The 26,578-nt window shown below is 45.0% G+C and overlaps 2 protein-coding genes across 7 annotated transcripts; one reads left to right on the top strand and one right to left on the bottom strand.

Annotated features, from left to right (window-relative positions):
* Nucleotides 1-572: 572 nt before the first annotated feature.
* Nucleotides 573-7,720, bottom strand: ARMC6 (armadillo repeat containing 6). Of its 2 annotated transcripts, none has more exons than XM_075444485.1 (8): nucleotides 7,637-7,720; nucleotides 6,528-6,680; nucleotides 5,992-6,074; nucleotides 4,715-5,285; nucleotides 4,090-4,235; nucleotides 3,368-3,499; nucleotides 2,715-2,852; nucleotides 573-1,878 (listed from the first exon to the last, which is right to left on the bottom strand). In XM_075444485.1, exons 2-8 carry the CDS (start codon nucleotides 6,646-6,648, stop codon nucleotides 1,666-1,668), a joined length of 1,404 nt encoding a protein of 467 aa, XP_075300600.1. In that variant the 5' UTR covers nucleotides 6,649-6,680; nucleotides 7,637-7,720; the 3' UTR covers nucleotides 573-1,665. The 2 variants fall into 2 exon arrangements, with proteins under 2 accessions (XP_075300600.1, XP_075300601.1); XM_075444486.1 differs by lacking the exon at nucleotides 7,637-7,720 and adding an exon at nucleotides 7,211-7,343.
* SUGP2 (SURP and G-patch domain containing 2) lies at nucleotides 7,676-24,824 on the top strand. Of its 5 annotated transcripts, none has more exons than XM_075444480.1 (11): nucleotides 7,800-7,872; nucleotides 8,279-8,400; nucleotides 9,355-10,977; nucleotides 11,936-12,053; nucleotides 12,746-13,254; nucleotides 13,443-13,554; nucleotides 14,360-14,880; nucleotides 15,763-15,827; nucleotides 16,510-16,646; nucleotides 19,976-20,096; nucleotides 23,181-24,824. In XM_075444480.1, the coding sequence occupies exons 2-10, from the start codon at nucleotides 8,286-8,288 to the stop codon at nucleotides 20,094-20,096; spliced, it is 3,321 nt and encodes a 1,106-aa protein (XP_075300595.1). In that variant the 5' UTR covers nucleotides 7,800-7,872; nucleotides 8,279-8,285; the 3' UTR covers nucleotides 23,181-24,824. The 5 variants fall into 5 exon arrangements, with proteins under 5 accessions (XP_075300598.1, XP_075300595.1, XP_075300596.1 ...); XM_075444481.1 differs by having other exon boundaries at nucleotides 20,288-24,824; XM_075444483.1 differs by lacking the exon at nucleotides 7,800-7,872 and adding an exon at nucleotides 7,676-7,750 and having other exon boundaries at nucleotides 19,976-24,824.
* The last annotated feature ends 1,754 nt before the right edge of the window (nucleotides 24,825-26,578 follow it).

Raw genomic sequence — 26,578 nt, 5'->3', positions numbered from 1 at the left:
GCAGATCCCGCAGCGGGCCAGGCCCGCCACCCCCTGCCCCAGCAGCAGCGCGCCGTGCCTCCCCCCGCCCTGCCCGGCCTGCAGCGCGGCCCAGCGGGGCTCTGCCCGACCAGCCCCGCACCCCGCACCAGGCCGCGTGAAGCCCCGGTGCTGCTTCTCCCCCAAGCAAAGCCCGAGGGCCCCGGGCCGCACCAAACGTGCTCCCCAGAGCAGTCAGGCTCGCTCTCTCCCCCACGCAGGGCACCCCCAGTACTCGGGAGCTGGGGGTTTCTTCTCGCCTGCTCTGCCAGGAAGGAGCGGGGTGCCTTCACCGGCAGATCTGGGCGCGCAGGTCGGAGGAGCGCGCAGGCACACTGCACTTTCGGCACAGCAGGAAGAGAGGTGACCCAGGCGGCCTCTCCACCAACACCCTGGGGGGGTGAGAAGCCTTTGAAGAACACCACGACCTTTGCTATCTGCTGGCACACAGCACAGGGCTGCAGGACGCTTCGCTTACAAACGCCATCACCAAGGCGTTTCCATCACCTTTCTTTTCCTGCGTCAAAAAGGCTCCATAAAAAGTCAACCGTCCTTTGTGTATTTTTATGTTTTACAGGGTCAACATTTCTACAGAGAATATCGCATTAGAAAACATCCACTCAGGTACAACATCAGCAGCACGCAGGAGGAAGATTCAGCACCCAGAGCAGGACTGGTAACAACACAGCCCAGCAAGAAACAGGAGCCACTCTGCTGGGAGCACACAGAAGCCTTCAGCTGAGACTTCAGCACCTTTCCAGATGTTTCACCTCCCCTGTTTTGCCCCCAAGCCCGCAGTTGTCTTCAACCCCTGAGGCACACGGCCTCTTCATCGCCATGACAGCACTCCTGGATTCAGGGCAGCGTTGCCCTGCTAGGAGACAGCCAAAGCCTGGGCTCCCCGGTGCTGGCTCCCAGCTGCGTGGTACCACCACATTTGTCCCCGCTTTGAAACTCTCGTCCTTGCTACCAGCCCCCGACTTGCTCATCTCACTGAAAAAGAACATGAACTTTCCTCCTGGATGCAAAGGGCAAGTATGTTGCTTTACTATCCAAAATCCTCAACTTGCTTTTGTTCAAAATGTTATGTTGGCCGAAAGTCCAAAACAAAGAAGCAATACAGAATACGGTCAGCAGTACAGTAACAGTTAGTAGAAGGGTACAACAGGACAGAACACATTCACAAACGATAGGATTCCTCCTCATCCATCCCGTTACCAGATCAGGCTGCTAGCCTCCATTGGCAGGGAGCAGAGCAACAAACCAGAACCAGCTGCCACGGTACGTACCGAACTCCTACCAGAGAAGCTCCACCTTTGCTCTCACTGTACAGAGCAGAGCGCGTGGGAGCGGCCCTGTTCTGCACACAAGTAACCTACAAAACACCAGGGGGGAACAGATCATCTTCAGGCATCAGATGACTCGGGGAATGATTACTACACAGAACTGATTTGCAGCCTGTGAATGCATAAAGCCATTTCAGCCGTAGCTCCCAACATAAGGTTCACCGCAGCCTCACAAGCCAGGCATTTGCTTCGGATATTCCAGTTCAATACAACTGCAAATTAATCCATGCCACTTTGTTTCCCCCCTCAGAATTCACGTATACAGAGGTCTTGAAGCGCCACTGCTCAGCGGAGCGATGATTCACTGAGCTAGGCTTCCCTTCTGACCTGTCCACAGCTCTCGGAGCTCCACTTTGCAGCCGAGATCCCTCAGCGCAGCTTTGGCCACGTCGTCGCAGTCCTTGTGTGCTGCACGAGCTTCTGTTATTAGGTTCTCAGCTCCCATCTCTAAGATGGGCTGAGAAAAGTCCCGGCTCCGGGAGACCAGGTTGCGGATCAGCATGCAAGCCTGTTTCTGAGGAGAGAGGTAAATGAGAGGTATCAGCGTCTTCTGTAAGGAAATACCATCCATGCAGGATGCTGGCACACACAAAGCAGATCTGGCTCCAACTAAAGAACTTTCTCTGGGTAACCTAGTGAGAGATGCTGCAGACAGCAACAAATTCTTTCCTGGAAGAATAAAATCCATGAACCAAACTATGGCTGCTATTTCACACTGAAGTTTACACAACACAGCCTCCTGCTTCTGTCGGAACACCAGCAAACCTCCAACACCAGCCAGGCAATACCAAGCACTTCTTTAAATAACACTAAGACAGAATTCTCCAGTTACAGCCGACCCACCTTTCCACCCCACTGTATGCTGTTCCAGGCACCCTCCCTGGCACTTACTCTTTCAGAAAATATTTTCTATGGTATTGTAATACTCTGGAGAGCACAAAAGCGGACATGGAACCTAGTGAGACCTGCATGAGAAACCAGAAGCTAATGTCTTGCCACGTAGGTGTTTTATTCGAATCTGGAGAACAGATGGCACTGTGTAACAGGCTGGGCCTGAAAGAGCCTGTCTTCATCCTGCTCTTTTGAGGAGGAGGAGGAATAACGCCTGGAACATCAGCACAGCATTCCACAGTCGCTCGAACCTGAATTCAGGTGGATTTGAAACCCAAACTAAATTTTGCTCTGATCACATCTGGGTGACAGATGTAGGGCGTCCTGCATTTAGATGCTGCATTCCCAGCATAGTCGGAACCTTTTGGTATTTGTCAAGTAAGGGCAAAATCCCAGCGAAGCAGTGAACACAGCCAACACCAATCCTGAATAAATAATCAAGTGCTCTGAGGCAAATACCTGTACGGCCACTTCTCGTGGGTGTGCTTTCATAGCCTGAAGAGCTGCCAACGCCCCTCCGCCTTCCATGATGACATTACAGTTCTCGGGCTTGCGCAAAGCCAGCATGCACAAGGCTGCACAACCTTGCTCACAGATCTGCGAGACAAAGGGGGAGACACATTCACGGGCTGAAAATGTTGCTTTAAGGAAAAAAAATGTTTGCAGTTTATTTCCTTCTTTGGCAATTTTTTAAATTTATTTTTATAAGTTTCTTCCACTGAAACATGCTGTTTCTCTGGCACGTACACCAAGCTTTACACCCCAGAGGTGTAAAATCCTGTATCCAGTATCCACCTGATTCAGGAATAAGAAAAAACCCAAATATAATAAGGTGGACATACCTTTACATTTACACAAGTATTTGCCAAAGCATGCACTTAACCACTCTGAAACAACTGGGTGTTGAAGGTTTAATGCATTGCTCAGTTGGAATCGTTTAACAACTGTGCTTAGAAAGTATCTGCTCTCAGCGTAAGCTGTTTATCACAAGTCAGAGCAACGCCGTACGTTGTTCCCCTACACAAGCCAAGTTACACTGCTACATCATGCAGCCCAAACCTGACCTCCATTCCCAGCCCTGGTGGGACCTCAGCAACCACCTGGGTGCGTACCTGAGGGCTGGCAAGGTGACGGCTTATAGAGAGCACAATAAGGTCCGTCCCCCCAGCATTAACGATGGCATCTTTCACGTCGTCGTTACCTGCCACCGCTCGGATGGCACTCAGCACCTGCTTCACCACGTCCTGCGTTCATCAAGAAAAAACAGCTTAGAAAGCTGCAGAAAGTTTTACAGCCTTTTGAAAGCCAGCCAGAATGTCCCCCAGCACCTCCATTCGAGCAGTGGTAATTCTCAGCTACGAAGAGCAACACTATTCTCAGTCACTCACAGCTCGGGCACACTTTCTTGCTAGACAGAGTAATACCGAACCTTGTTAGTTCGGCAGAGGTTTTCAAAGAAGCTCCAAGAATCAAGCATCAGCGCTCTGGGACTCGAGTATCTAAATCCTCCTGAATCTCTTCTAGCTACAATGGTGGAAAGCCAGAAGCTCAGCTTTTCTGGGAGCCAGCAGACTTCTGCTCGTGAGTGACAGAGGAAGTAACTATGAGCAAGGGGCTCAGAATTACTGCGTTCTTATCTGAAAGAGCACATGTAACCTAGCTCTGTATATAAGACCATAAATATGGAGGTAAACAGAGACCAGTGCTTCGGTTTCAGCCTCAGCTGCACCTAAAATAATGCATACTCTGAGGCCCATTCACAACCAGAACTTCAGACTGAAAAGCACACCCTGCTGCATTACCTCCACTCCCAAGTACCCTTTGTATCGCTCACCGGATGGTCGATGCAGTCAGCCAGCAGAGACACCATAAAATTCAAGCCGCCAAGGTCCACAATTTCTTGACAGAATTCGTTCCTGACAGAGAGGCGAGAAAGGGTGGCACACAGTTCACTGAGAACACCGGAGTTATCTGTGAATGCTGCAGAGGAGAGACGATGAATGGAGTAAGGATGGGTGCTGCAGAATCAAGGTGTTTTACTTTGCTTCATTCAAATAAAAAAAAAGAAACAGGGAACAGTGAATTTCCCCTTCTATATTAAAACACATCAGCACAGATGACATCCTGTTCACCCTGTATCTAGACTGAGACAGAGTATCGTTCCTTGGCACGAAGACAGCACCTCGGCAGGGATAATGGGCCTGTAAACCTGCACTGGGCTGTAAAATACTTCCTAGATAGACTGACAGACAGCTCTGATAACCGCCACCTTGGTGCTGCTGATAGCCTCTGGAGCAGTCACATTATTTTTCTCTCACAGGGCATATTTCATCAAAAGAATTAAACATCACTTTAGTGGCAAATTTCTGAATCATCTCTGGGGAGCTTCACGTTACGACAAAGCGCAGTTTCAAGATAAGAAAGCACAGATGACTCAACAGCCATGGGGTTAATTTTACCTTTCGCAGCTTCAATGAGGACTCTTAACCCATCGTTTTCCAACACAATCATCTTGGCATGATCATGAGCATGGCCAAAGGGCACGCGGATGTCATCATCAAACGTCATGATCCGGAGCGCCGAGGAGGCCGTTCGGACGACGTCAGCACTGTCTCCGTGCTGGACTATAGCTCCGGTCAGAAGTGGGAGAATCCCTCCTTTCACAAAGTCCTGGCGATTCTGCTCATGTTTCAGACAGGCATGCCGAACGCATCGCATCCCAGCCAGCATCACTTCCGCATCCTCCCTATACTCTTTCAGAGTTCGTAGCAGTAGATCCTGGCCAGCAGAATCAAGCAGGTCTGGCTGCCCATCCAAGATGGCAGACAGAGTATAAAAGGCTTTCAGCATTAAATTTCTGTCTCCTGAAGCCAACTGGCAGGCAGAGAATACCACCGAATAGGCACCATTCTGCCCAGCCAGGTAGCGGAAAGCCAGCTGTTCTTTGCACTGATCAGTGAAGACCACCAGCTGCTCGGCCAGCTCAGCAAGGTCGGAGTCAGCAACGGCTCTCCCAAGGGAATCTAAAGTCTAAAGAAAAGAACAAGACTTAATTTTCGATCTGAACTGTGAAGGAACAAGCGCAGTTCTTTGTAGTCCAATTTGTTGATTTATAATAATAGTTGTCTTTTAAATTTAAAATTAGTTTGACATATCTAAGAAACAGCTCTCAAAGAGCAGCAATTGTCTTCATGCATAGGACCTTTGCAGGGGCTTCTCTGTACTTCTGCCACCACGATCACGCCATCACTGCATGCCAGTCCGACCAGTAGTGGGTGAACTGGGTCCAACCAGCACATTTCACAGGGGTCAGCGGTGTGCTGTATTTTTATATTCTTGGTGGTGAGGGGCTGAAGGCAATCTTCATCTACCCTCAGAACGGCTACATAACAGCAACCGCTTAGGTTCCTTGTATTTATTTCATTTAAGTTCTTCTGTAGTTTGAGTCTACCTGACAACAGCAGACTCTGCTTCTAAATTATGAAAGGCCGCCTCTGCCTTTCCTAGGCGGGAAATGCTGGTGTTTTGCACTTACACAGATACTTCCACTGAAAAGTGTAAGCTAGGTCTTTGAACATTTATATTATTCCTAGTTGGGATTAAAGGCTTCTTGAGGAGCTGACAACGAAACAGGACAGAGGCAGATGTAGAAGGTGTATCTCATTATTCTTAGTCTATTACTTAAACTATTACATAACTCTGATCCTTAGAAGACAACACAAATTTGTGCTCCTACCAGCAAAATTTCATGCTTTTGCTTTTGACCATTTTCAGAAGCAGGCTGCCGCACAGCTTTCACAATATTGCTTAGGTCAACACCTAAAGGGAAAAACAAACCCAAGACTAGTATCAGTTATAGGAGCTTAGGTAAAATTTGTCAAGTTAACCACAGTGAACAAAGATAAACTTCTTGTAAAGTGTGGATCAGTGCACAAAGATGCTGTAAGGTTGCCAAAGTTCTGGCTAACCACAATTGTCAAATACATCCTCGAACAAAGCATCAGTTCTAGCTAAATGTCAACTGGGAAGGAAAAAGAAAAAAAAAAAAAAAAAAAATTCAATTTCATTGACCAAGCTGCACCCTGCCGCTTCAGTCATAATTACTCTGTGAAACTAGGTTAGCATTAATCGTGTCTGTGTTCCACTTCACAAAGGCTGGATGATCAAAACTGGATGATCAATCTTTGCACGCAGGTTCTCGTAAATTTTGAGATATGTAAAATTTATTGCCTGTAATAACCTGAACTGCAAAAGCAGACAAATTTACAATACCTTGGGACTCGAACTGCTGCACAGCTTCTCTCACAGCCTCTTCTGGATCCATTTCAAACTCTGTAATGTTTTCTTGGACTGCATCGTCAAATGTTTCCTGTGCAATCTGTTTTGATCCCATTTTACTCGAACGGGACAAACTGCCTCCTTGTCCTGTCATTAAGATAGTCCACAACTAGTTTTGGTGCAAAACCTTCTAAGGTCGATGATAAACACAGAAAGTGACTCGCCCTTTTCCGAAACAAAAGCACAGAACTCAAAACCAAAAATATATGGTCGAAGGGATTTTTTTTTTTTTTAACGGGCAAAAGCATGCCAATTAAAAGAAATCAGGAGGCATTTCATAGGCCCCGGATTTGGACAGGGAAGCCGCTGGTGCTCTGCTGCGGATGGGTGCACTCCCTGCAGCCACCCGGCCCTCACGGTGGGCAGCCCGCCCGGACACACGCGGCCCCGAGACCCCACACGCTCGAGGGCTAACGCGGCCCGGGGGCCCTCAGCCCGACTCCGTCCCCGCTCCCACGGCAGGGCCCGGTTCACCCCCTCGGCGGGCCCAGCCGGCCAGGCGGGCTCAGCCCCTCAGTCCTCCGGCGAGGCCTGCCCCGGAGAGGGCCCAGAACCGGGCGGAGGTACTGCGGGAGCTCCCGAGCGCAGGAGGGGCCTCGGTTCTCCTCACGACCCACCTCGGTCCCTCGCCGCCCTCCGCGCCGCTCCCTGACGGGCTCCTCCCGCCTGACAAAGAGCAGCGGCTGCGCGGACCGGCCCTACCCGGCCGCCGTACGCAGCCGCCGGGCACAGCTGGCTCGCGGCCCGCCTTCCGCGGGCTCAGCCTTCTTAGTGCGCATGCGCCAAGGCGAAGAGTCCCACCGCTCCCCCTACCGCGGGAAAAAAAACGCGGGGCGAAAAAGAACCCAGGGTGTGCCAGTGCGCATGCGCGCCCCCCCGGCGTAACGTGCGTCCTCATCACACACATGCGCTCAGCCGCCGCCTGCGCATGCGTGGTATGCGGGGACTTGCTGAGGCGGGCCTACAAAGCAGCGGGTGCCCCAGGGCCCCGCTGACCGAGCGGGAGGCTGCGGGCCGCTGTCGCTCGCTCCCCTTCTGCTTACCGCGCCGTCCGACCCGGGACCGCGCCCTTGCTGTTGGTACCGGTCCGCGCCCAGCCAAGCGCTGCCCCGAAATCACCCGCCTGTAGGTGATGAGGAGTCAGCGCGCGCCTCGCGGTAGGGCCCGCACTGCGCAGGCGCGGGGAGGGGCGGGCGGGGCGAGCAGCGTCCCGCGGGGGCTGCTGGGAGATTCCCGTGTGGCGGGGAGGCTGCGGGACCGGGGCGGGGGCGCCGCCTCGGTGAGGGCAGGGCGGGCTCCCGGCGGGGGCGGGCCCCGGGGCGGGGCGGGGGCGGCTCGTGCTCCTCACGCCGGTGCCCGCGCGTGGGGCAGCGCGGGGCGGCGGGCAGCGAGCCGCCGGGGTCGCCCGGTGAGGGGCTGGGAAAGGCGGGAGGCGCCAGCGGCCGCCGCTCCCCCTCACGACGCGTTTTACCTCAGGCCGCCCCGCCCCGCTGGGGGAACCGGAGGAGGGAAGGGCTCGCAGCCGTGCTCACGGGAACCAGCCCGCGCCGAGCCCAGCGGGGGGGAGGAGGGGGGGTCCGGGCCACCGGGAAGGTGCCGGCAGCGTTAGCGGCTGGGCGGCGGCGGGAGGAGCTTCCCCGGCGTCCGGCCCCGGTCAGGGACGGCATTGTGCTGTGTTGCTACAGGGTAAAAATGGCCTCTCGGCGGATCACACGGGAGACGTTCGATGCTGTGGTGCAGGACAAAGTTAAAAGGTATCGGATGGAGCGGGGCGATGCGATGGAGGACACGATCCATCACTTCAAAGGTAACAGAACACAGGCATGGCGTGCCTTGCTTGTACCAGCGCTTCTGGGAGCCGCTGTGGTGGATTGCTTGCCTTCCATTTATGTGTATCTGCCTAAAATGTGGACAGGTGCTGGTGTTTTTCCACGTCCGTGTTTATTGAAGAGGCTAATAGCTTGGTCTGACTGACACTGTTTCAACGTGGAATGCAAATTCCAGGCAGAAACCCGAATTTCAGACAAAGGAATTCTGTTCAGGCCGCATCAGAGGGTCCGGTTTCAGGGAGGTCTCCAGAGACACCGCTCCAGGATGGAATTCTGGTGATGTCTGACAAGTTAAATAAATGTAGGAATGCATTCAAAACCCATAGGTCTTTGTATTTCGTGTTATTTTTGGAGAAAAAGCTAAAAGCAGGAATTAATCTCATGAATGCATACACAACATGATCAGCAAATTCTTTTATCTTCTGAATTTTACTTATAAAATGTATAGAAAATGAACTTAGATTACATTCATAGGAAATTGAGAGTTTTAAAATGAGATCTCTTCTGTTTTTGTCAAGTTGTATAAGCTAAGTATTTATTTTAAATAATTTGTTCAAATATTTCTGAATTTAGTGGGATTAAGGAATAGGGATTCTTGGATAGTTTGCAGGAAATTCTGCTATTTCTGACTTTAATGTTATCTGAGATGATTGTCTATGAGTTTGTAGAAAATATGATCCTCTGTTCAGCTGTGGAATTCCAGCATTCAGTGTGGAAACAGAAAGTGCATGCTTTTGATATTTTTACATCTGAGAAATCCAAGTAGAAGCATTATGAGCACAACATTGGCGTCTTCCTAGCCTGAGAAATTTGTGAGCAAGTAGAAAATGAGGTTTATAGCGGAACGTACGTTTCAGCTTTGGTGACAATAGAAGTTTTAATAAATTGTTTTTATTGTTTTATCATTTGTGTATTTGTTTTTATCATTACAGCTCATTCAAGGCCAGTCCCAAGACCAAGATATGAAGATAGTTTTCACGGTGATGGAAGATACACTCATGGCGATGCCCAGCACCATCCACATGATGACTGGAGTGAAGACACTAGAGATGACTACCCAGGACCTTCTTATAGATCTGCTAGTCCTCTCATAAGGAAAGATAACTACTACCATGAACAGTATGGCCGCCCGGCGTCTCGTGACCGGGAGTATGGGCATCCAGCTTCGCATGACCGGGAGTACGGGCATCCAGCATCTCGCGATCGGGAATATGGGCGCCCGACTTCCCATGACCGGGAATATGGATGCCCAGCTTCCCATGACCGGGAGTACGGGGGCTTGGCTTCTCATGACCAGGACTATGGCCCTCCTGATTCCTGGGAATCCACCGGACCACATGAAACTGATTTTAGTTCTTCGGATATTTTGGGTGATTTTAGATCACCGGGACTTACGGAAGATGAATATGGCAACATGGAAAATCAGGAGTATGATGTGGACTTTGGAATTCAATCTGACAGCGAGTTCCGGCCCCCAATACGGAGGGGCGGCATTGGCAGGGGAAGAGCTCTGCGAGGAAAGCGTATTACAAGGGGCGCTGTCAAAATGAAAGTATTCAAAGGAGATATCAAAACTCCCCTAAAGAAATGGAACACTAAAAAACTGCAGCCAGGCCCTGATCAGAAGCCAGCTATGCAGCCTGATGAAATGCCAGAAACTGCCGAACGACCTAACCAGAGGCCAGTGACCGTCCCGCGCCCGAATCAAAAGTTGCCTCCACGACCTAATCAGAGGCCAACTATAACAACCCAGAGACCTATTCTCAGGCTCCCAAAGCCTGCGCATGTTTTCAGAAATCTCAATTTTGACCTCGTGGACAAATCAGACATTTTTTCAACATTTGGAATAGAAATTATAAAATGGGCTGGGTTTCACGCAATAAAAAACGATGCAGAATTTTCCCGGCTCTTTGGAGCTCTCTTTGAGCTAGAGACAGAGACCTGTGCAAAAATGCTTGCTTCATTCAAATGCTCCTTAAAGCCAGAACACCGAGATTATTGTTTCTTTACTATCAAGAATTTACAACATGCTGCTCTGAAAACTCCCAAAGTGGACAATGAGTTTTTAAATATGCTATTGGACAAGGGTGCTGTGAAAACAAAGAACTGCTTCTTTGAAATAATAAAACCTTTTGATAAATACATAATGAGGCTACAAGACCGCCTCCTGAAAGGTGTTACACCGTTGCTTATGGCCTGCAATGCTTACGAATTAAGCATTAAGACGAGCGGTTTTGGTAATCCAAGAGAAATGGCAAATGCTTTTGAGACCACTGTTTCTCTTTGTCGTAAGTCTTTAGCACTTCTGGGTCAGACCTTCGCACTAGCATCTGTTTTTAGGCAAGAGAAAATACTTGAAGCCGTAGGGCTCCAGGAAATGGCTCCAGCACCAACACTATTCCCAAACTTTGATGATTCAACGTTGTTTGGAAGAGAGTACATTGAAAACTTGAAGGCTTGGTTGGAGAAAAGTGGATATCCGATTCAGATGAAAAAAGCTGAACCAGAGTCCACAGTACAGCTTAAAAAGCCCTCTCCTGACACAAAAGTTAAAAGTGAGTGAGCTGTTGTAAGATACTTTGCAGTATGTAACTTCTGTATTTGTTGCTATCATTTTATCTTAGTATTTATGGTTTCATTGGGTGAGGAATTCCTAATTCTGGGAATTGCATGTAAATTGCTAGCAATGCTGAGGCAGATAGTAAATACTATCTGTTGTAGCAATTGCTTTCAGCTTTGTGGATGAAAGCATGTCTCCTTCCTCCCCTCTCCTGCACGCGCTTATACTTTAAATCTAGGATTTTCACCTTGTGCACTTGGCTGCTTCAGCTGCGCTGCCCTGCAGCCTCACAACTTTGAGGTAGGGAGGCCAGGACCACCGCTGTACCTGGCTATGTTACAGAGTGAGTATTTGTATAGAAGTGAAGTCGGAGATGTTGCCCTTGGCGCTTTTATCAGATGTAGGCATGTTTCTTTGGAGTTGTTTATCTACTACCAACTGTAGCAGTGTTATCTCCTCTACTGTATTAGGCCATCTAGTTCAGCCTCTTGAAAGTACGCTTACTCGTGACTATACTCACCTGTTTTTTGCTAGTTGAACTTCAGATGCTTTCGCAGGGAGGTCTCGCAGCACTGACACTGGATGGCTCATAATTTGGAACTCACCCCTTCAGAGTCCTGTTCAAATACACTTGCTTTGCACAAAATCCCTTTGGTGCAATAGGTAATAGCCATTTAAAAGATGGCTTAACTTGCCCAGGATGGCAAAGGATAAGTTTCTTAAACCACAGTGCTTCTCGTAATAAACTGTTCTAGAATCTAAGCTGAGTTGAGAAAACCGTTGGAAAATTTCTGAGGTTTTCGTAATTTATTCTGGTATTCAGTGCAGCCTTTTTTGTATTCATACATGCTGAAAAATTGCAAATGTCAGTGTGTCAAAGAATAACAAAGATGATGTATTGGTACTCTGTTGACGAGAATAATACAACAACTGCATTTTATTTCTTCCTATAGTCCCACAGCGAGCTGATCGGAAAGTTGTAGAGACAATTGAACAGCTAGTGAATAGCATTGTTTCAGGAACCTTGTCTGCCAAAGAGAGAAATGCTCAGAAGGACTGTCCTGAATATTGGTAGGTGTGTTTGAACACTATGTTGTCATACTACTTTCTGCTGAAGATATTTGGAATATATTTAATTAAATTCAGTGTTTCATTCAGTGGGTGTAAGATCAAAGTCGATTGTACATTTAATCAGACTTTTTGAAAATGTTTCCTCAGCTAATTATGCTTCCTGATATCCCTGGAAATTGCCCTGTTGCTTCTGTTTTGTGTAGTAGATTGTGTTCCTTTTGATCTGTCAAAAATGACTGTATGTCAATCCAAATACAAGATGTTAAAAGCAATTTACGCTTACAAGATGAAAATAGTAAGCAAATGTAGTTAACCTGCAGGAAGGTAACAGACTTATGGATCTGGTGTTCTATGAATAATGTTGGAAAAGGAAAGCCGAGACACTTCCAAGTGTAATGATCTTTTAATATGACAGTATCTCTTCGTGTGTGAACTGCAGCATAGCTGATTAATTACTAGCCAAATGATTTATGTCAAAACTCTCCATCATTTATTTGCTTGGCATACGTACTGCTTTAGAAGTGGAGTTGGCTGTTATTCTGAGAAAAACCTTTGCAGCCTAACGTTAATGTAGCAACTTGTGTATACCCCTGGAAAAAGGCATCCATTGCAACTGAGTTTCTGGCCTGAGAATTTGAGATTAGTTGTGCTTTTAGCTGAATCTTTCATTGTATTTATATGATTTTGTTTAGGTTCTTGTCTGATGAAGATAGTCTAGAATACAAGTATTACAGACTGAAGTTATCAGAAATGCAAAGGCAGACATCGTCTGGAAAGGAAGCGGGCGGCGAGGGCAGAACACTAGAAGAAGCTGCAACAGAATCGGTCAGGGCCATGTTGTATGCCAGGAAAGTAGCAAGTATTAAGAGAAGGCTATTTAAAAGAAAAAGGCTTGGCGTTACCACACAGCATGCTGTTCGAGGAAGGAAGGCAAGACGAGCAACCATCGGGACGCAGACAGTGCTTTCAGCTGGTACAGTGCTGAAGCACCAAGACAAGCACCTGCAAGGTTCGGTCCAGTCGAAGCCTTCTGTATCAGAAACCAGCCTGTCAGAGAAGAGTTCTTCCCTCGATGCAACGTCATCCTCCCAGTGTGCCACCAGTTCGGAGGTGTCTCTGCCAGCGGAAGAACGGGCAGGTTCTGAGGAATTGTTAGCACCACCTGAACTCTTCCCACCATTGTCCTCTCAGTTTCCTGATGGTAAGTGAAGATCCAAGATTAGATTTTTAAATTGCACATTATATGAGAAAAGAATTGCATGAAATGTTCTGCTGGAAATTCTAAAAATAATTTATTTTGCTAAAGTAGACAGTTCTCGACTGTATTGAGCTTCCAGTGATGCAGATTTCTTGTGAAGCTGTAGGTGATGAACATTCTGTTTCTTGCAGTGGATGCTAAAACAATGGAAACTGCTGAGAAGCTTGCCAAGTTTGTTGCTCAGGTAGGACCAGAAATTGAGCAGTTCAGCATAGACAACAGTGCAGATAACCCAGACCTTTGGTGAGTAACCTACACGTTTATCTGTGCAAATGGCCCAGTAAGAAAAATCCAAATATTTCCTTTTATTATTTGTTGAGATGTATGCTTTTATTCAATGTGTTTAGGAACACAGGATTTTGAGCAATGCTCCCTGTTGTCCTGCCCAGCACCTCCATTAATGGTGAATATCCAAAATACCCAAGAAAGAAAACCTTCTCCCAAATGCGTGCATGTACCGATATGTGTATTTTTTCTCCTATATCTTAAGTAATCACGTTGCATCTTGAATCGATGTTCTGCCAAAGTGTTTTCGCTCTTCTTATTTTTTTAAGTGAGGCTTTGATTACAGTGGCTGATGGCCGAAGTGCTCTAGTGTAAATTAGCACAGATTTTTCTTTTAGTCATGCTGTGCTAACAAAAATGGAGCCCTGTTCTCTCTTCTGTCTCTCGGAATCAATGCACCTATTTCTGCATAGACCACATGACTGATATTTGGAAGACCTGAATTCTCTTCTGGGGTCTGCTGTTTGCCTTCTGGGTCATCCAGAGCTAGCATCTTGTCTTAGTTTCTCCATCTATATAATGAAGATAATCGTACTGCTTTCTTTACAACACAGTTTGAGAAGTGCTGATAAAAGCAGCCTGTAAGAATTGAGGAGAGTGACTGCTGTTCTTAGTACATGTTGTCAGGGAATCCTGCAGTTCTACAAAAACACACCTGGAATGAGCATTCAGAAAATTAATAGGAGATTTACTTCTAATGTCTTGCTTCATGCTGGCTAAAGAAAATCTTTCTGATATTATTTTCACTGTTACTTTTGCTCAGGTTTCTACAGGATCGAAACAGTTCTGCTTTCAAATTTTACCGAATGAAAGTCTATGAGTTATGTCCATCTATTAACTTCAGTGCTGTGTCAGAAGTGACTGATGCTGGGGAAAGTGCTAAACCTGAAGAGAGAAATTTGGATATTTCAGAAGAGGAAGAGGAGGAAGAAGAGGAGGAGGAAGAAGAAAATGAGGAGGAAGCCGAGTTTGAGGAGGATGTCTCCCAGCCTTTGGAAGAAATGGAAACGGAGCAAGCAGAGGAGGGTGAAGAGGATGACATTTCAGCAGGTAGAAGTGTGGAAAACCTAGCTGAAGAAATGATTTCCAAAACAGGAGAGGAAATTTCAGCAGGTGAAATGCAGCTAGCCACCTCATCTGATGGTGCTATACCAAATCTGTCGACACAGGCATCGACTCCTGCTCCTGGTACCCTATTTCCTCGCAAACGAATCAGCAGCAAGTCTCTGAAAGTTGGTATGATTCCTGCGTCTAAAAGGATTTGCCTCATAGAAGAGCCAAAAGGTGAGTGTTACTTCAAAGATATTTTGTAGGTATTGGTACAGAATTCCTCATTTTTTGTGTACTTTGTTACTGATTGTTAATGGCTAAAAGAATTACATTTCTTTAATATAAATTGAATGCAACGTTCATTTAAACTGACAAAGGAGAATCTCAGGAAATTGTCGAACAGTTTTTGTGTTATAATGCAATAGCAAAGTATGGGTCAAATATAATTGCTCAAATATTCCCTGAGTATATGTGAATGTTAGCCTCTCTGCTTAAAAAACCCCACAGTAGTAGTTTATTTTATCAGTGTATGGAAGGTCTAGCAGACTTGAGTATAGCACTGAACACAGTTTGAGTGTTTGACTAAATATAAATATTTAGGCTTTGGATTGGCCTGTCAAATTTTGTCAATGTGGCCACAGCGGGGGTTGGTGATGATATTCTAAGAATTGAGAGGTAAGTAGCTTACAACTGATTATATGTGTTCCGCAGTTACTTTAACAAATGTCTCTGCATAATGATTTTTTTTGGTGAAGATTGTCATTTGTGATGTGAAAATGATGTACAATACCCTCATTTAAGTCTAGTCTGCGTTTTCTATTGGAGTATTACAGAAGCTCAGGGATATGAAAGATCTAAAGTCCTTGTAGTATATTATCCATCAGTGTATTATTGGCATGATGAGTCCAAAACCAGATACATGCATCTACTAATTACCTTTTTTTGTGGTGGAGTGGAAAAAATGTCTTTTTTTTTTTATTTATTCTGATCTTTCTGGAGGGTTCTGATTTTTAGGCCAAGGCATTGAGTTAGAGTCCCACTTGAGATGTACTTTAGGAGTTCTGTATTTAATTGGTTTTCTTTGCAGCTGAATTTTGTCATTGATTTGATTTGCAGTGCATGAACCTGTCAGAATTGCTTATGACAGGCCTCGTGGTTGCCCAGTTACAAAGAAGAAGAAGGTAAAGAACTCTTCTGGTTTGCCATTGCGTTCTGAGAATCAACTGTCTTTGCAAGAGACAGCCTCTGAAAAGGTGTCACTGTCATAAAATAGAATTAAAACCTGAAGAGCCTGATCATGAGAAAGACTGGACTAAATCTGAGGAGAGCCATGCCTCCTGTTGCCTTTTAACTACCTGTGTAAAAATTAAACATTTTATGATTAGAGCACTATTAACAGCTGTGTGTTAATTTTGTCTAATGTTTAAAAAAAAAGTGCATTGCTGTCTGCAAAATATGTTATGATTTTCCAAAATTTGTGAAATCCGATTTGACTGCTTCTGTATTTGTAATAGTGATTCAGTCATCAGATCATTCAGTATTTGTTATTATAAAATATAACTACCTTTTAAAATATGAAGGTGTATTCTTTGCTATCTTAATAATGCAAGTAAACAGTTTGAGGACCTGAAATGTATAATTTTTTTTAACGTGCAGGCAGATTTTTAGCTCTTTGATAAACTTCTTCAATGTGGCCAGCGAAATGGTGCTTAGAAGATTATTTCTATATATCCAGAAGTTCAAAGGCACTCGGCCGGGGGGGGTGGGGGGGAGTATGTGTGTGTTGCGTTTTGAGGGATTTTTAATACATGATCTCCCTGTATAACAAAAACCCCTTTGTTTTTCTGTTTTTCTTCTCCATAGAAACCAAAAGACTTAGACTTTTCACACAAGAAACTGACAGACAGGAATGTGGGTTTCCAGATGCTTCAGAAGATGGGCTGGCAAGAAGGACATGGCCTTGGTACACGAGGAAAAGGAATCCGAGAGCCTGTAAAAGTGTATGTAATGGGAACACACTGCAGAAATTTGACAGCTCTGGAAACGGCTGGGATTCTAACAGTAACTATCTTTATCTAGCCCACCTAGATGAGGCCAGTTCAGTGTTTTGTTTCCTTCTTCATGTTGGCCTCTCAGCAAAATTGAGCGTGGACACTTCACGTGTTTTTCTGGCCGGGCTGGGCAAAGTCTGATCTGGAAGGTGGCTGTTTCTTGCCATCCAGTTTGACATTACTGATGGCTGCAGCGTGAATGCTGCAGTGTGCGGGCACTTTCTAAAGATAGATGAGTGCCCCTGTTCTTCAGGAGGTGTTTCTTTTTGTTTGGTGCATTTAATTTCTTTGACACATAGTATTATCCTGGGATCTCCTTGCTACCATGCCAGGTACATAATATATAAACAGACTTTAGAAACATCATACACAGCACTCCTAGGTTTAGGCAACAAATTTATTTTCACTCTAATTATGTGATTCATTCCACTGCATACTGAAAGAGGTAAGTGCATCTGCCGGAAGGTAAGTATGCTTTTTCCTTTAAAATATACTTTTGGTTTTGAGTCTTCATTTTGTCTTTTTTAAAGTTGCTGTATCCAGTGTCCACTGTTGCCAGCATGGAGAATACCTCCTTCAACTCTGACTGAATGAGGAGGCAGAAACTATTTCTCTCGGAACCCATATAACAAGCTCTCTAAGTCCACACACATAGTCTGTGGTTTAACAGTCGTCTTTCTCCAGGGATTTCTGTGTTCTCTTCATGCCTTGGACAGTACTGGTCATTTTAGTTGGTGGGATACTTCTGGTTGTTTGCTTTCTTTTTCCCCTAGTGCTCCCTGTGGTCCAGTGGCTTTCACAACGTTTTCTATATTTCCTTCTTCGACAGCAAACAGACAATGAGAAAGCAGCTTACTTCGCCTGTAGCTCTGCCATGTTCACCCTGTTAGAACCTTGGGTTTTAACATCAAAACTTCTTAGGACAAAATATATGAGTAATTTTTTTTTTTGTTTCTCTAGCTCCTGGCAGAAGTTTCGCTGCTTAGCTAATCATGACCTATTTAATCGTATCTCATCTGACAGTTAGCTCACCACATTCTAAAAGTTTCTGGCCATCTGTAAGAACTACATTTTTAATATGAGAAAATACGGTTTTTCTAGCTTGTGTCCATTGGTATGTCACTCTTGTAAAGGCACGTGCAGCGAGTTGTGAAGAACTGCTTTCTGTGTCTCTTACAACAACTTGCTGACCTGTTCTGTAACATTGAGAGAACTCGATACTATTGATTATTCTTGTGGTGTGCACCTCTCTTTACTTTCCCATCAAAGTCATTCCTTGGACAGTGCTTTAGGACAATCTCAGTGGGGATGAAACCACTGCAATTTAACACTTTGCTTTCTCTTGTTAGTCGCTTTGATACAGTGCAGGGGGTTTCTTCGTGTGGTAATCTGTAGCCTCTACTCTTTCCTCCCCTCTTGAAAACTACCAGCTGTTCTGTTGATGACTTCTTTAAAAGTCCACATGCTGTCTAATCTCATTCTCTGAACAAAACAGGATGGGATTAATAACTGGAGACACTCCAATTCTAGTGTAGAGCGTATCTTGATCATTATAGAACACGGATAGCTGAACCTGTTGTGTTCAGGCACATCAGTTGTTACACAAAGAAACCTGAGGCCTTTTTTTGTTAGGAAACCTTAAAGCTTGTCTTTGGCTGTGAGAGGAAGTCATACTTGCAGGTTTAAGGAGATTTTGACGTGTGTTACTGTAAAAGATACATGAATTGCCGTCTGACGACTCATGCAAATGATGGGTCCAGAAATTTTAAATGGTGTTTCTTGTTAGTCTTGTGAGCTGTTCCCTGTCTTGAGAAGTAATTTGTCACAGCTATGGGTCTGACCAATTCTATGGTTCAAGAGATGTTTTTTTTTAAAAAAAGCGCACCACTACACTCAAAGGCAGAACATTGTTATGGGACAGACCCTCCTCTGAGTAACTATTTCATGTCTTTGGGATTTTTTTTGTATTCTGAAAGTAATCTAGAAGAGGAACTGGGATGTAAATAGAAAAAAATCTGTTCCTTCTGTTTGGAAATATGAAGCAGTTGTGTAATGCAAACAGCAAGTGAAGAGAGTCTGTGTCAAACAGGTCACACTATAAAAGATGGAGAAAAAAAGCAACATTTTGCGAGGTCTTTTAGGTGACTACTTCTAACTGTAATTTAAAACGTAACTTAACTTGATTATACAGCTGCCAAGTGAGTACTGTTTGAAATAAAACTGCACCCAGGGTTTCTGCTGTGGACTGTAAAGTTGAATTTGCTTTTCAGAGTCTGTGAATATTCTTCTAGAATTGCACAACCATCTGCTTGGCTTAAGTGGACCTATTATTACAGAAATTGGATAAGAATGTTTTTTCTTAAGGTCCTCAGATTTTACCCTGATAGCACAGCAATTCCAGTTCCAGTACGTGGGGCAATCTAAAAATTTTTTTGTACTTCATGTAATGAAGTCTATGACAGATAATACTAAGGTAACTGACCTGGAGGATAAAACTGGCACAGAGGATCGTTCCTGTGGCAGAGGTTTCATTAATCTTAGTGTTGTAATGTCTCTGTTCTGTGCACGTAGCCTGGAGTAGGAGACGGTTTTTAGAGATTTGTATCTCTGTGTTCTTGTGGGTCATGCCATCCATCTACTTCCAGGGAAGAAAGTTGTTTTGGTATTGTTGAGGCCTGTCTGCTTCTCTTGCTATGTATGGATGAAGAGAGACGAGTCAATGACTCATTTTTCGTGGAAGGGCAGGAGCTCCAGGTTTTGTCTATGATATGTGCCCTACAAGACTGCAGCTTGCTTTGGATACTAGAAATTTTAAGCCAGCAGCATTATGTTCCCTCGGTAAAAATTTTGTCCTTTATCCAGAGTTACGTGGTGTTTCCTACTCATTCCTCAAAGTCCCTGACTTCTGTTGTTTTTGAAATGTGAGAAACAAGGCATTGTTTTGCTATCTTTTCAACAGAGGATCCTATCTACCATTAATGAGGTGGTTAAAGTTCACGTAAGATTTTGATGTTAGATGACTATCTTCACTGCTCTCTTGATATCATAGGAGCGTTTTCTTCTGGTGGGTATTTGCATGTGTAATGGGAGGTGGGAACTGTTTTATAGTTGATCTGGTATGTCAGGTACCAAGCCTCTGCTCCCTTTCTCCCCCAAATGAAGCAGAATTACTTTCCACTTGAATTGTGTCTGTGTTGGAAGCTGTTGTTTAGATCTCTTCTGCACACTGTCAAATGTAACAGAAACAGAGTGTTCTAACTATTCATTTTGCTCCCTAGGGGTGCTACCTCTGCAGGGGAGGGCTTGGGTGTTGCAGGGGAAGAAAATAAAGAAGATGCATTTGATGTTTTCCGTCAGAGAATGATACAAATGTACAGGCAGAAAAGAGCAAGTAAATAGGTATGTGCAATGGACACGTCTGGTTTATGAATTCCTGCAAACACTAAAATACCAGGGTTTTTTAAGTCTTCCTTTACCAAGAAAATATTACAGTTTCCGTGAGTGCATCTGGCTTCTTAGCATTTTGTGAAAATCCAGATCTACGTTGAACTGTTTTGAACTGCTGAATTACCCCAAATCTTACTTTCTAGGTTTGACATAAGAGACTCGCTCGCTAGAAAGTGCACGGATATGCAAAGGCTGCTGTGTGAAAGATCTTCGGCAAAGTATGCCAGTATGAAGAACGCTTTGTTCTATAGTAGTGGACTTGAATATTAATGTATTAAAACATTTTCCAAGATTAAAGTTAGTCTTGTATTTAATTGTGCAAGCTAACAACTTGGATGTCATCTTCTGAGGAAGAAACAACTGATTTTGTTCTCGGAAGTGCCTGTTTACCTCTCTCTTTGGCCAAGTTTGCCTGTTTTGTGATGAGATGGCTTACCAAAAAAGCAGAATAAGCAACATGAAAAATATGACTAGCCTGGGTTGGCTCTGATCCTTTCTGAAGCCAAGAATCTTCTCAAATTCAGATCTTCTTGCAAGGCAGTTCAGAGTTTATTTTACGACACTTCATTGATGGGCTAGTCTTCTGATCTACTTCTGGAGTCTGCATAAAGCAGTTTCCTTCCCTCCATGCACGAATTTTAAGAAGAGTCTCTACCTGTGTGCTTACTTTGTATAGGATTCTAGACTTTTAAGCGTAGGATGAATAACTGAGTTTGTCTGAGTCTGAGAACACTAAACACTTCCTTGAAAGCCTCGGCTCCCAAGGTTTTTCATTGCAATGAACAAGTAGTACATATTTTAAGTGTGCTTTTTGTTTTTACACGATTTTGCAGCTCTTCTCCAACAAATTCTTGAATAATTTCTTTCCTTCTCATATGAGTTTAAGCCACAAGCAGATGCAATTCGTGCGTCTGCAAAAAATACTAAAGAAAATACTTGGAAGTCAGATATTTGGAAGTCATCTGGAAGTGGATCATCAGTTTAGAGAGTAATTTCTATTTCTATTAAGTATTTGCTTTGCAGAGTTCTTTTATTGAAAAATCCCAAGAAATAAAACAAAAAGCTTGTGCTTTCGAAGGACTGTTCCAGAATGTACTGAAAGAGAAGACTGGATTAATTGTGCTTCAGAAAAAAGCATTACCTAACTGCTTGGTGAAGCAGTTCTGATGACCTGAAAGATCTAGCGGTGTTACCACAAATAAACATTCAAGGTCTGATCGTTCATGTTTTTCTGACTTGCCCATCAGTAAGGGATCTGTGACTGGATTACTGAAAGGGACAGGATTTAATACTGCACTTTGTAGCGTACTCATTCTCCATCCTTACCTTTCTAAAACTAGTCTGAAGTCTTCACTTGAATGTTATAGTACCAAAACCTGCTTCACTGACATTCTCTTTCAAGAGTTCATCTTGAGCTGGCGCATGTTTTGCTTGCTAGGAGTGAGCGCTGTCTTGCTGATGTTTCCATCCTGCACCATGCGTCTGGCAGAGCAAAGAGCTTGTGGTACACCGCTAACGGCACCCCACAGTAATGTGGCAGCATCTAAAGTTCCTAACTGACAAATATGCAAGAAAATGTGTTCTTCAGTTATCAACTTGCCTGTGCCTGCTGGTTAAAGAACAAAATTATATTCTTTCTCCATTACAAACCTGGCTGGTTGAAAGGGAGTGTCTTCATTTTCATTCTATAGCAACAGACTTTTCCTTGCTTGTAACAACCAGTTTTAGTTTATGAATGCAAGCTTTGTGTTTTGGTTTTGTTTTTTTTTCCTTTACTGTATGGGTCTTTGAAACAGTGAGAAACAAAATCACGTCACGGTGCATTTTTCTGATCACTTAGTTGTAGTTGTCTTGAAGCACATGATCACTAAATTAAACCACAATGGCAGGTATAGACAAATACGCTGGTAGTTCTGTTCTTCCATGCACATCACATGTGTCTTCACCTTTACAAGAAGTTGAAGCATGAAGGCTATAAATACAAATAAGTTTATCTGGTTATCACACTTGATTAAAGACATTTGATAGCCCAGATATTTCTCATAGGCTTTACTTGGAGATGTTTAAAATCCTTAAAATGTTTTGGACCACAGGCTACTTGCAGGATCATCGATTGCAGTATTTGGCAGTGTACGCTCACCTGTTAAGTTCCTGTTTGGGTGTTCTTCACTGCCCCCCTTTCTTTCCTGTGCCTAATTGGCAGTTACACAGTGTAAAACTTCAGCCTTTTGAAAAGGAGACCTCAGTCGCAGTCTGGTTTAGAATGACACTCTGGAACCAGTATGGTTGGCCTCTGATTTATTTCTCAGACCCACTCAAATGGGTTAGCTTTTCTTTTAGTTTCATTGGTGAAGCTGCCGGTGTTGCTGCTCGCAATTTTTATTTCCCTGCCAGCTTCCAGTTCACCTCTTCTTTCACATTTACATTTTGGAAAGATTCTTGATTATATACATTACGCTATTTGCAGAAAGGCAGGTGGCAAAGCGTAGTGTAGAAATCCACTCTCTCAGCCCCAGATCAGCATTCTGCACTGCTCTGGTTTAACCCGAGTTTGTTGGGCATAGTACCGTTCAGGGTGCACTTGCTCAACGCCTGCTTACCCGATCTGGGAGGATTGTTGGCATCCAGACTGGAAAATGGTACTATCCTTTCTGAGTGCAATTCAATTTAGAAGTATAATGTTGTCTTGAGAATAAAGGTGAACATTGGGAAAATCTTAATCTGCTCCCCTGGACGACTGGAGTGTGGTCTGTCTTTCTTGTGCCAAACTTTAATGTTGGACAAGATACCAGCAGAGCAGTACTGGTGCTGAGATTCCAGTGTTGCTCTCAAGTGGGTTTACCGTTTGCCACTTTTATCTTGTTTTACCAAGAGATGACCTTACGCTCCTTTTGCAAGAGGAATTTCCTTTTATTTTGACCTGCTTTTGCAGGCAGCTCTGATATGACAATTTTAAATACTTGTACATGTGAAACATTTGTTATGCAGATACATTGCCTTGTTGAAAGTTTACTAGCTTCTTTTCTGTTATTTTAGTTCCAGGCTCTCTTCCATGAAGACTGCAAGCTTCAGTGAACATTTTAACTAACTTCAGTGGTGTGTCTACTGTCTTTTGGTTGGTTTTTGCCATTAATCTTGTAGAGCAATTTGCTAGTTTCCGTTCCGTGCAAATTGGCAGTAGTGCTAAGCTAGTAACAATTAGATGCTTATGTTGTTGGATAACTGACATTTCTTTTTAGTGTAAGTAAACATGTTAGCATTGTTAATCTTTTAATATCTGCAATAAATGTAGAACTAAACAATTTTCTGGTTTAAATGTTTTGCTTGTGAATTTGGCCATTTGTAAGAGATATGCATCATTTTGGCACTAACAAGTGGAATTGAGATTATGCAGTGTTATATTACTGTAAAGCAGGATTTTATAGCCTCTGAGGGAAGAAGGTCCCTCTGTTTCCGTGGTGCTAAATGTCTCTCTTGAGAATACCCACTAAATCATTTCTTAGTTACTTTTTCATGTGGCTTCTGGTGTATCAAATCCAGGCACAGCAGTGTTACTTTCCACATGAACACCAAAACCGTTGTACCCCAGTCAGAATGCGAGAGTTTCACCTTTTAGTCGCACGTCCCAGAAATTAGTTGTCTCTGATTTTCTTGGTGTACTGACTTTAAAATGGCAAAACTTTCTCTTTACGTATGTGTGTGGTTTACTGTTGCCTTTAAATTAAAATTCCTTTTTTAGACAGGATATGAGGGAGAAAATTGCAACGAACTGAAATTTAACACTTGTGCAGCCGCCTTCTATCGAGAGGTAAAGTGAGAGTGTTCATTTGCGAAAGCTCCCAGCCAGGTCTCCTGGCCCTGGCTTTTATACTGACAGCTAGGAAAAGCTTTACAGAGGCAAGTCTGAGCCCTGGCTACACCTTTTTCCTCCTTTTCCTTCAAAAATTTGTTATATGAAAGGACCTGGTTCTGGAAGAAAGGACATTTGCTCTCGTTGGAGAGAAGTGAGGAGATCCCTGTTTTGGGGGAGGTGCCCTAACAGAGTAAGAGAACGACAGTCAGTGATGCACTGTTTGGAGTAATTGTGTTGGACTAGTAGAGATGTTTTCATTTTTTTTGCCTTCTAAGCTTTTCTTTGGTGTAATACTGATGACATTTTTTCCTATTTATTTTTTGGTTGTTCTTTTTTTTTTTTTTTTTAGAAGACACTACAGCATCCTTAGTGTGAACACTTGAACACTTAATCTGTGCTGAGATTTATTTCTCAAAATCATTGTACCGTATTTTTTTTCTATTGATATTCCATTCTGCTTTGAAGTTAATCCTGATGTGTTGTGCCCAAAGAAAGTCTGGACTCAGAAATTCAAATATTGTTATATTGGATTGTTTTCTATCCTACAAGCAGGTATATTTTCTAATTAAAAATGAGTTCCTGAAAGTCCTGTATCATCTTTAATTCTGCATATCTCATGACTGAGTGGCCAATCACAACCAGACTGTAGATTTGAGCAATAATAAACACCTTAAATGAGAATATGCTCAAAGAACAATAGGGTACTTCTGAAATAAATAGTTTTTGTGAACCTTGTTAAGTAGGTAACTTGCTGGATTGCAGCAAGTGTGGAAGATGTTTGCATTGTCTGTGGGCAATAAAGTTACTGCTGTTGAAGAAAGCGCTAACACGCAGTGTGTTCTCTTCAGCTTCTTGTGCCTAATTGATGTCATTAGACGGTTGTGCTGATTTCCTTGAAAATTATTTCCCAGGCAAGATGTTGGTTTGAAGGGGAAGTCGCATTTTGTTATCCTGCCACTAGGTAATAAAGCGATAGTAAAGCAGTAGAGGCAAAGCAATAAAATCCAATTTTTAAAACAGCTGCCTCTTTGGCAGAGGTTGATTATAGATGATTGGAGTCGTGGGTTTAACAGAAGTTCCGTCTTTGAACAGTTTACAAGACCTAGCTCAGAAACCGAACTATTGTTGGATGGGAAAAGCCACCTAAAATGAGAGATCCTTAAGAGGCCCCACAGCACAAACAGGAGCCGAGAATCCGTACGTTCTGGCTTTATTGGGTGCCTTAGCAGTTACTGGGTGTTACTCTCTGATGCCGGTGGGAGGAAGGTTAGCAGAGGGCAGCCTGCGACGTTCTCCTGTGGCGCGTGCACTGAGCGCAGAAAAATCCATCATGTAATGGATTCATTACTGTTCAGTCCCGGTAATTAAGTCACTGGGAGGATGCAGATCAGTTCTCATGCCTATGTAATTCCCCTGCATCTCCCTTACAGCAATTACGAGTACAAACACCGGGGCTGATGGCGGCTGCCATCTGAGGCAAAGAAGAGTGGGTTTCTCCCGGGTACTGGCAGCAGCTTCCCGGTGCCGGCCCGGCGAGGCAGAGAGCGGCCGGGCGCTAGGACCAGCGGGAGGGGAGCCGTTCTTCCCCGCCACCCGAGGAGACGGGCTCCGCTCCGGGTTCTCCTGGGGTCTCGGTGCCCCGGTCCCGGCGGGGGGACGCAGGGGCCCTGCCCCCGGGCCCGGTCCCCTGCGCCGGGGCTGCCCCGCTCCCCCGCCGTAACCGGAGCCGGGCCCCAGCGCCTGCGTGCCCCGGCGGGCGGCGCCACGTGGCTGCGGCGGGCAGTGTCACGTGGGCATGGGGCGGGGCGCCAGGGGTCGCTCTGCGGCCGGCGGGAGGGCTGAGGGAGGCGGCGCCATTTTGGGGTGCGTGGGCTGAGGGGAGCGGGGCGGGGGGGTGGCGTGCCGTGGGCTGCTGGGGCTTTGTGGGGTGTGGGACGTGTCCCCAGAGGGGTGACGGGGCTCTGGGGAGTGATGCTGGGGGAGTGTGGGGCTGTGGGTGGTCGCACAGCTCCTGGCCCTCAGGCCTGGGCCCCCTCGGCTCCGTTGTGCCACACCTGCGGCCCAAAAGTGCCCGTCAGGGAAGGGGGTGAAGCAAACCATGGTGTGGGAATCCAGGGTCAGAATTAAGATTTACCCACTGAAACAACGATGTGATGGGACAGGGCAGCTACAGGCTCCTTGTGTGAAAGAAGACTCCTTCTGGAAGAAGTCTCTTCTCAAACACCACGGCCACGTCCTAGGAGATGGGTGCGGCTGGCTGAGGAAATGTCTTGCACATGGGCAACATCTGTCTGGGCAGACTCACATCCTGGGTTACAATACAGGGCCTAAGAGAAATTATTTAATGCTCTTTGAAATTCCCCACCTGATTTACTAATTGGAGAGTACTCAAACCCAAGCAATATTTTCCTTGGCTTATGCTAATGCAAACAGTTTCCTCAGCTGTTGGCATTTGCCTACAGATGAAAGTGCAGAAAGAGCAGAGATTATTGTCTTTACGAAAGCAGATTTGGAATCTGGGTTTGTGGTTGCTCTAATCGCAGATGACAACTACCTAGCTTTAATTTTGCTCAATTTTCTA

Source organism: Opisthocomus hoazin, chromosome 27 (genome assembly GCF_030867145.1).
Source record: "Opisthocomus hoazin isolate bOpiHoa1 chromosome 27, bOpiHoa1.hap1, whole genome shotgun sequence".
NCBI classification, from domain to species: domain Eukaryota; kingdom Metazoa; phylum Chordata; class Aves; order Opisthocomiformes; family Opisthocomidae; genus Opisthocomus; species Opisthocomus hoazin.
The sequence above is the reverse complement of the archived record's forward strand: the minus strand, read 5'-3'. Positions and strand labels throughout refer to the sequence as shown.

Coding starts and splice junctions, on each gene's coding strand:
- ARMC6 (XM_075444485.1), bottom strand. CDS start 6,648: ATGGGATCAAAACAGATTGCACAGGAAACATTTGACGATGCAGTCCAA. Junction 6,075..6,527: donor GCAGCAGTTCGAGTCCCAAG/GTATTGTAAATT, acceptor TTTTCCCTTTAG/GTGTTGACCTAAGCAATATT. Junction 1,879..2,714: donor CACGAGAAGTGGCCGTACAG/GTATTTGCCTCA, acceptor CTCTCTCCTCAG/AAACAGGCTTGCATGCTGAT.
- SUGP2 (XM_075444483.1), top strand. CDS start 8,286: ATGGCCTCTCGGCGGATCACACGGGAGACGTTCGATGCTGTGGTGCAG. Junction 12,054..12,745: donor AAGGACTGTCCTGAATATTG/GTAGGTGTGTTT, acceptor GATTTTGTTTAG/GTTCTTGTCTGATGAAGATA. Junction 13,255..13,442: donor GTCCTCTCAGTTTCCTGATG/GTAAGTGAAGAT, acceptor TGTTTCTTGCAG/TGGATGCTAAAACAATGGAA.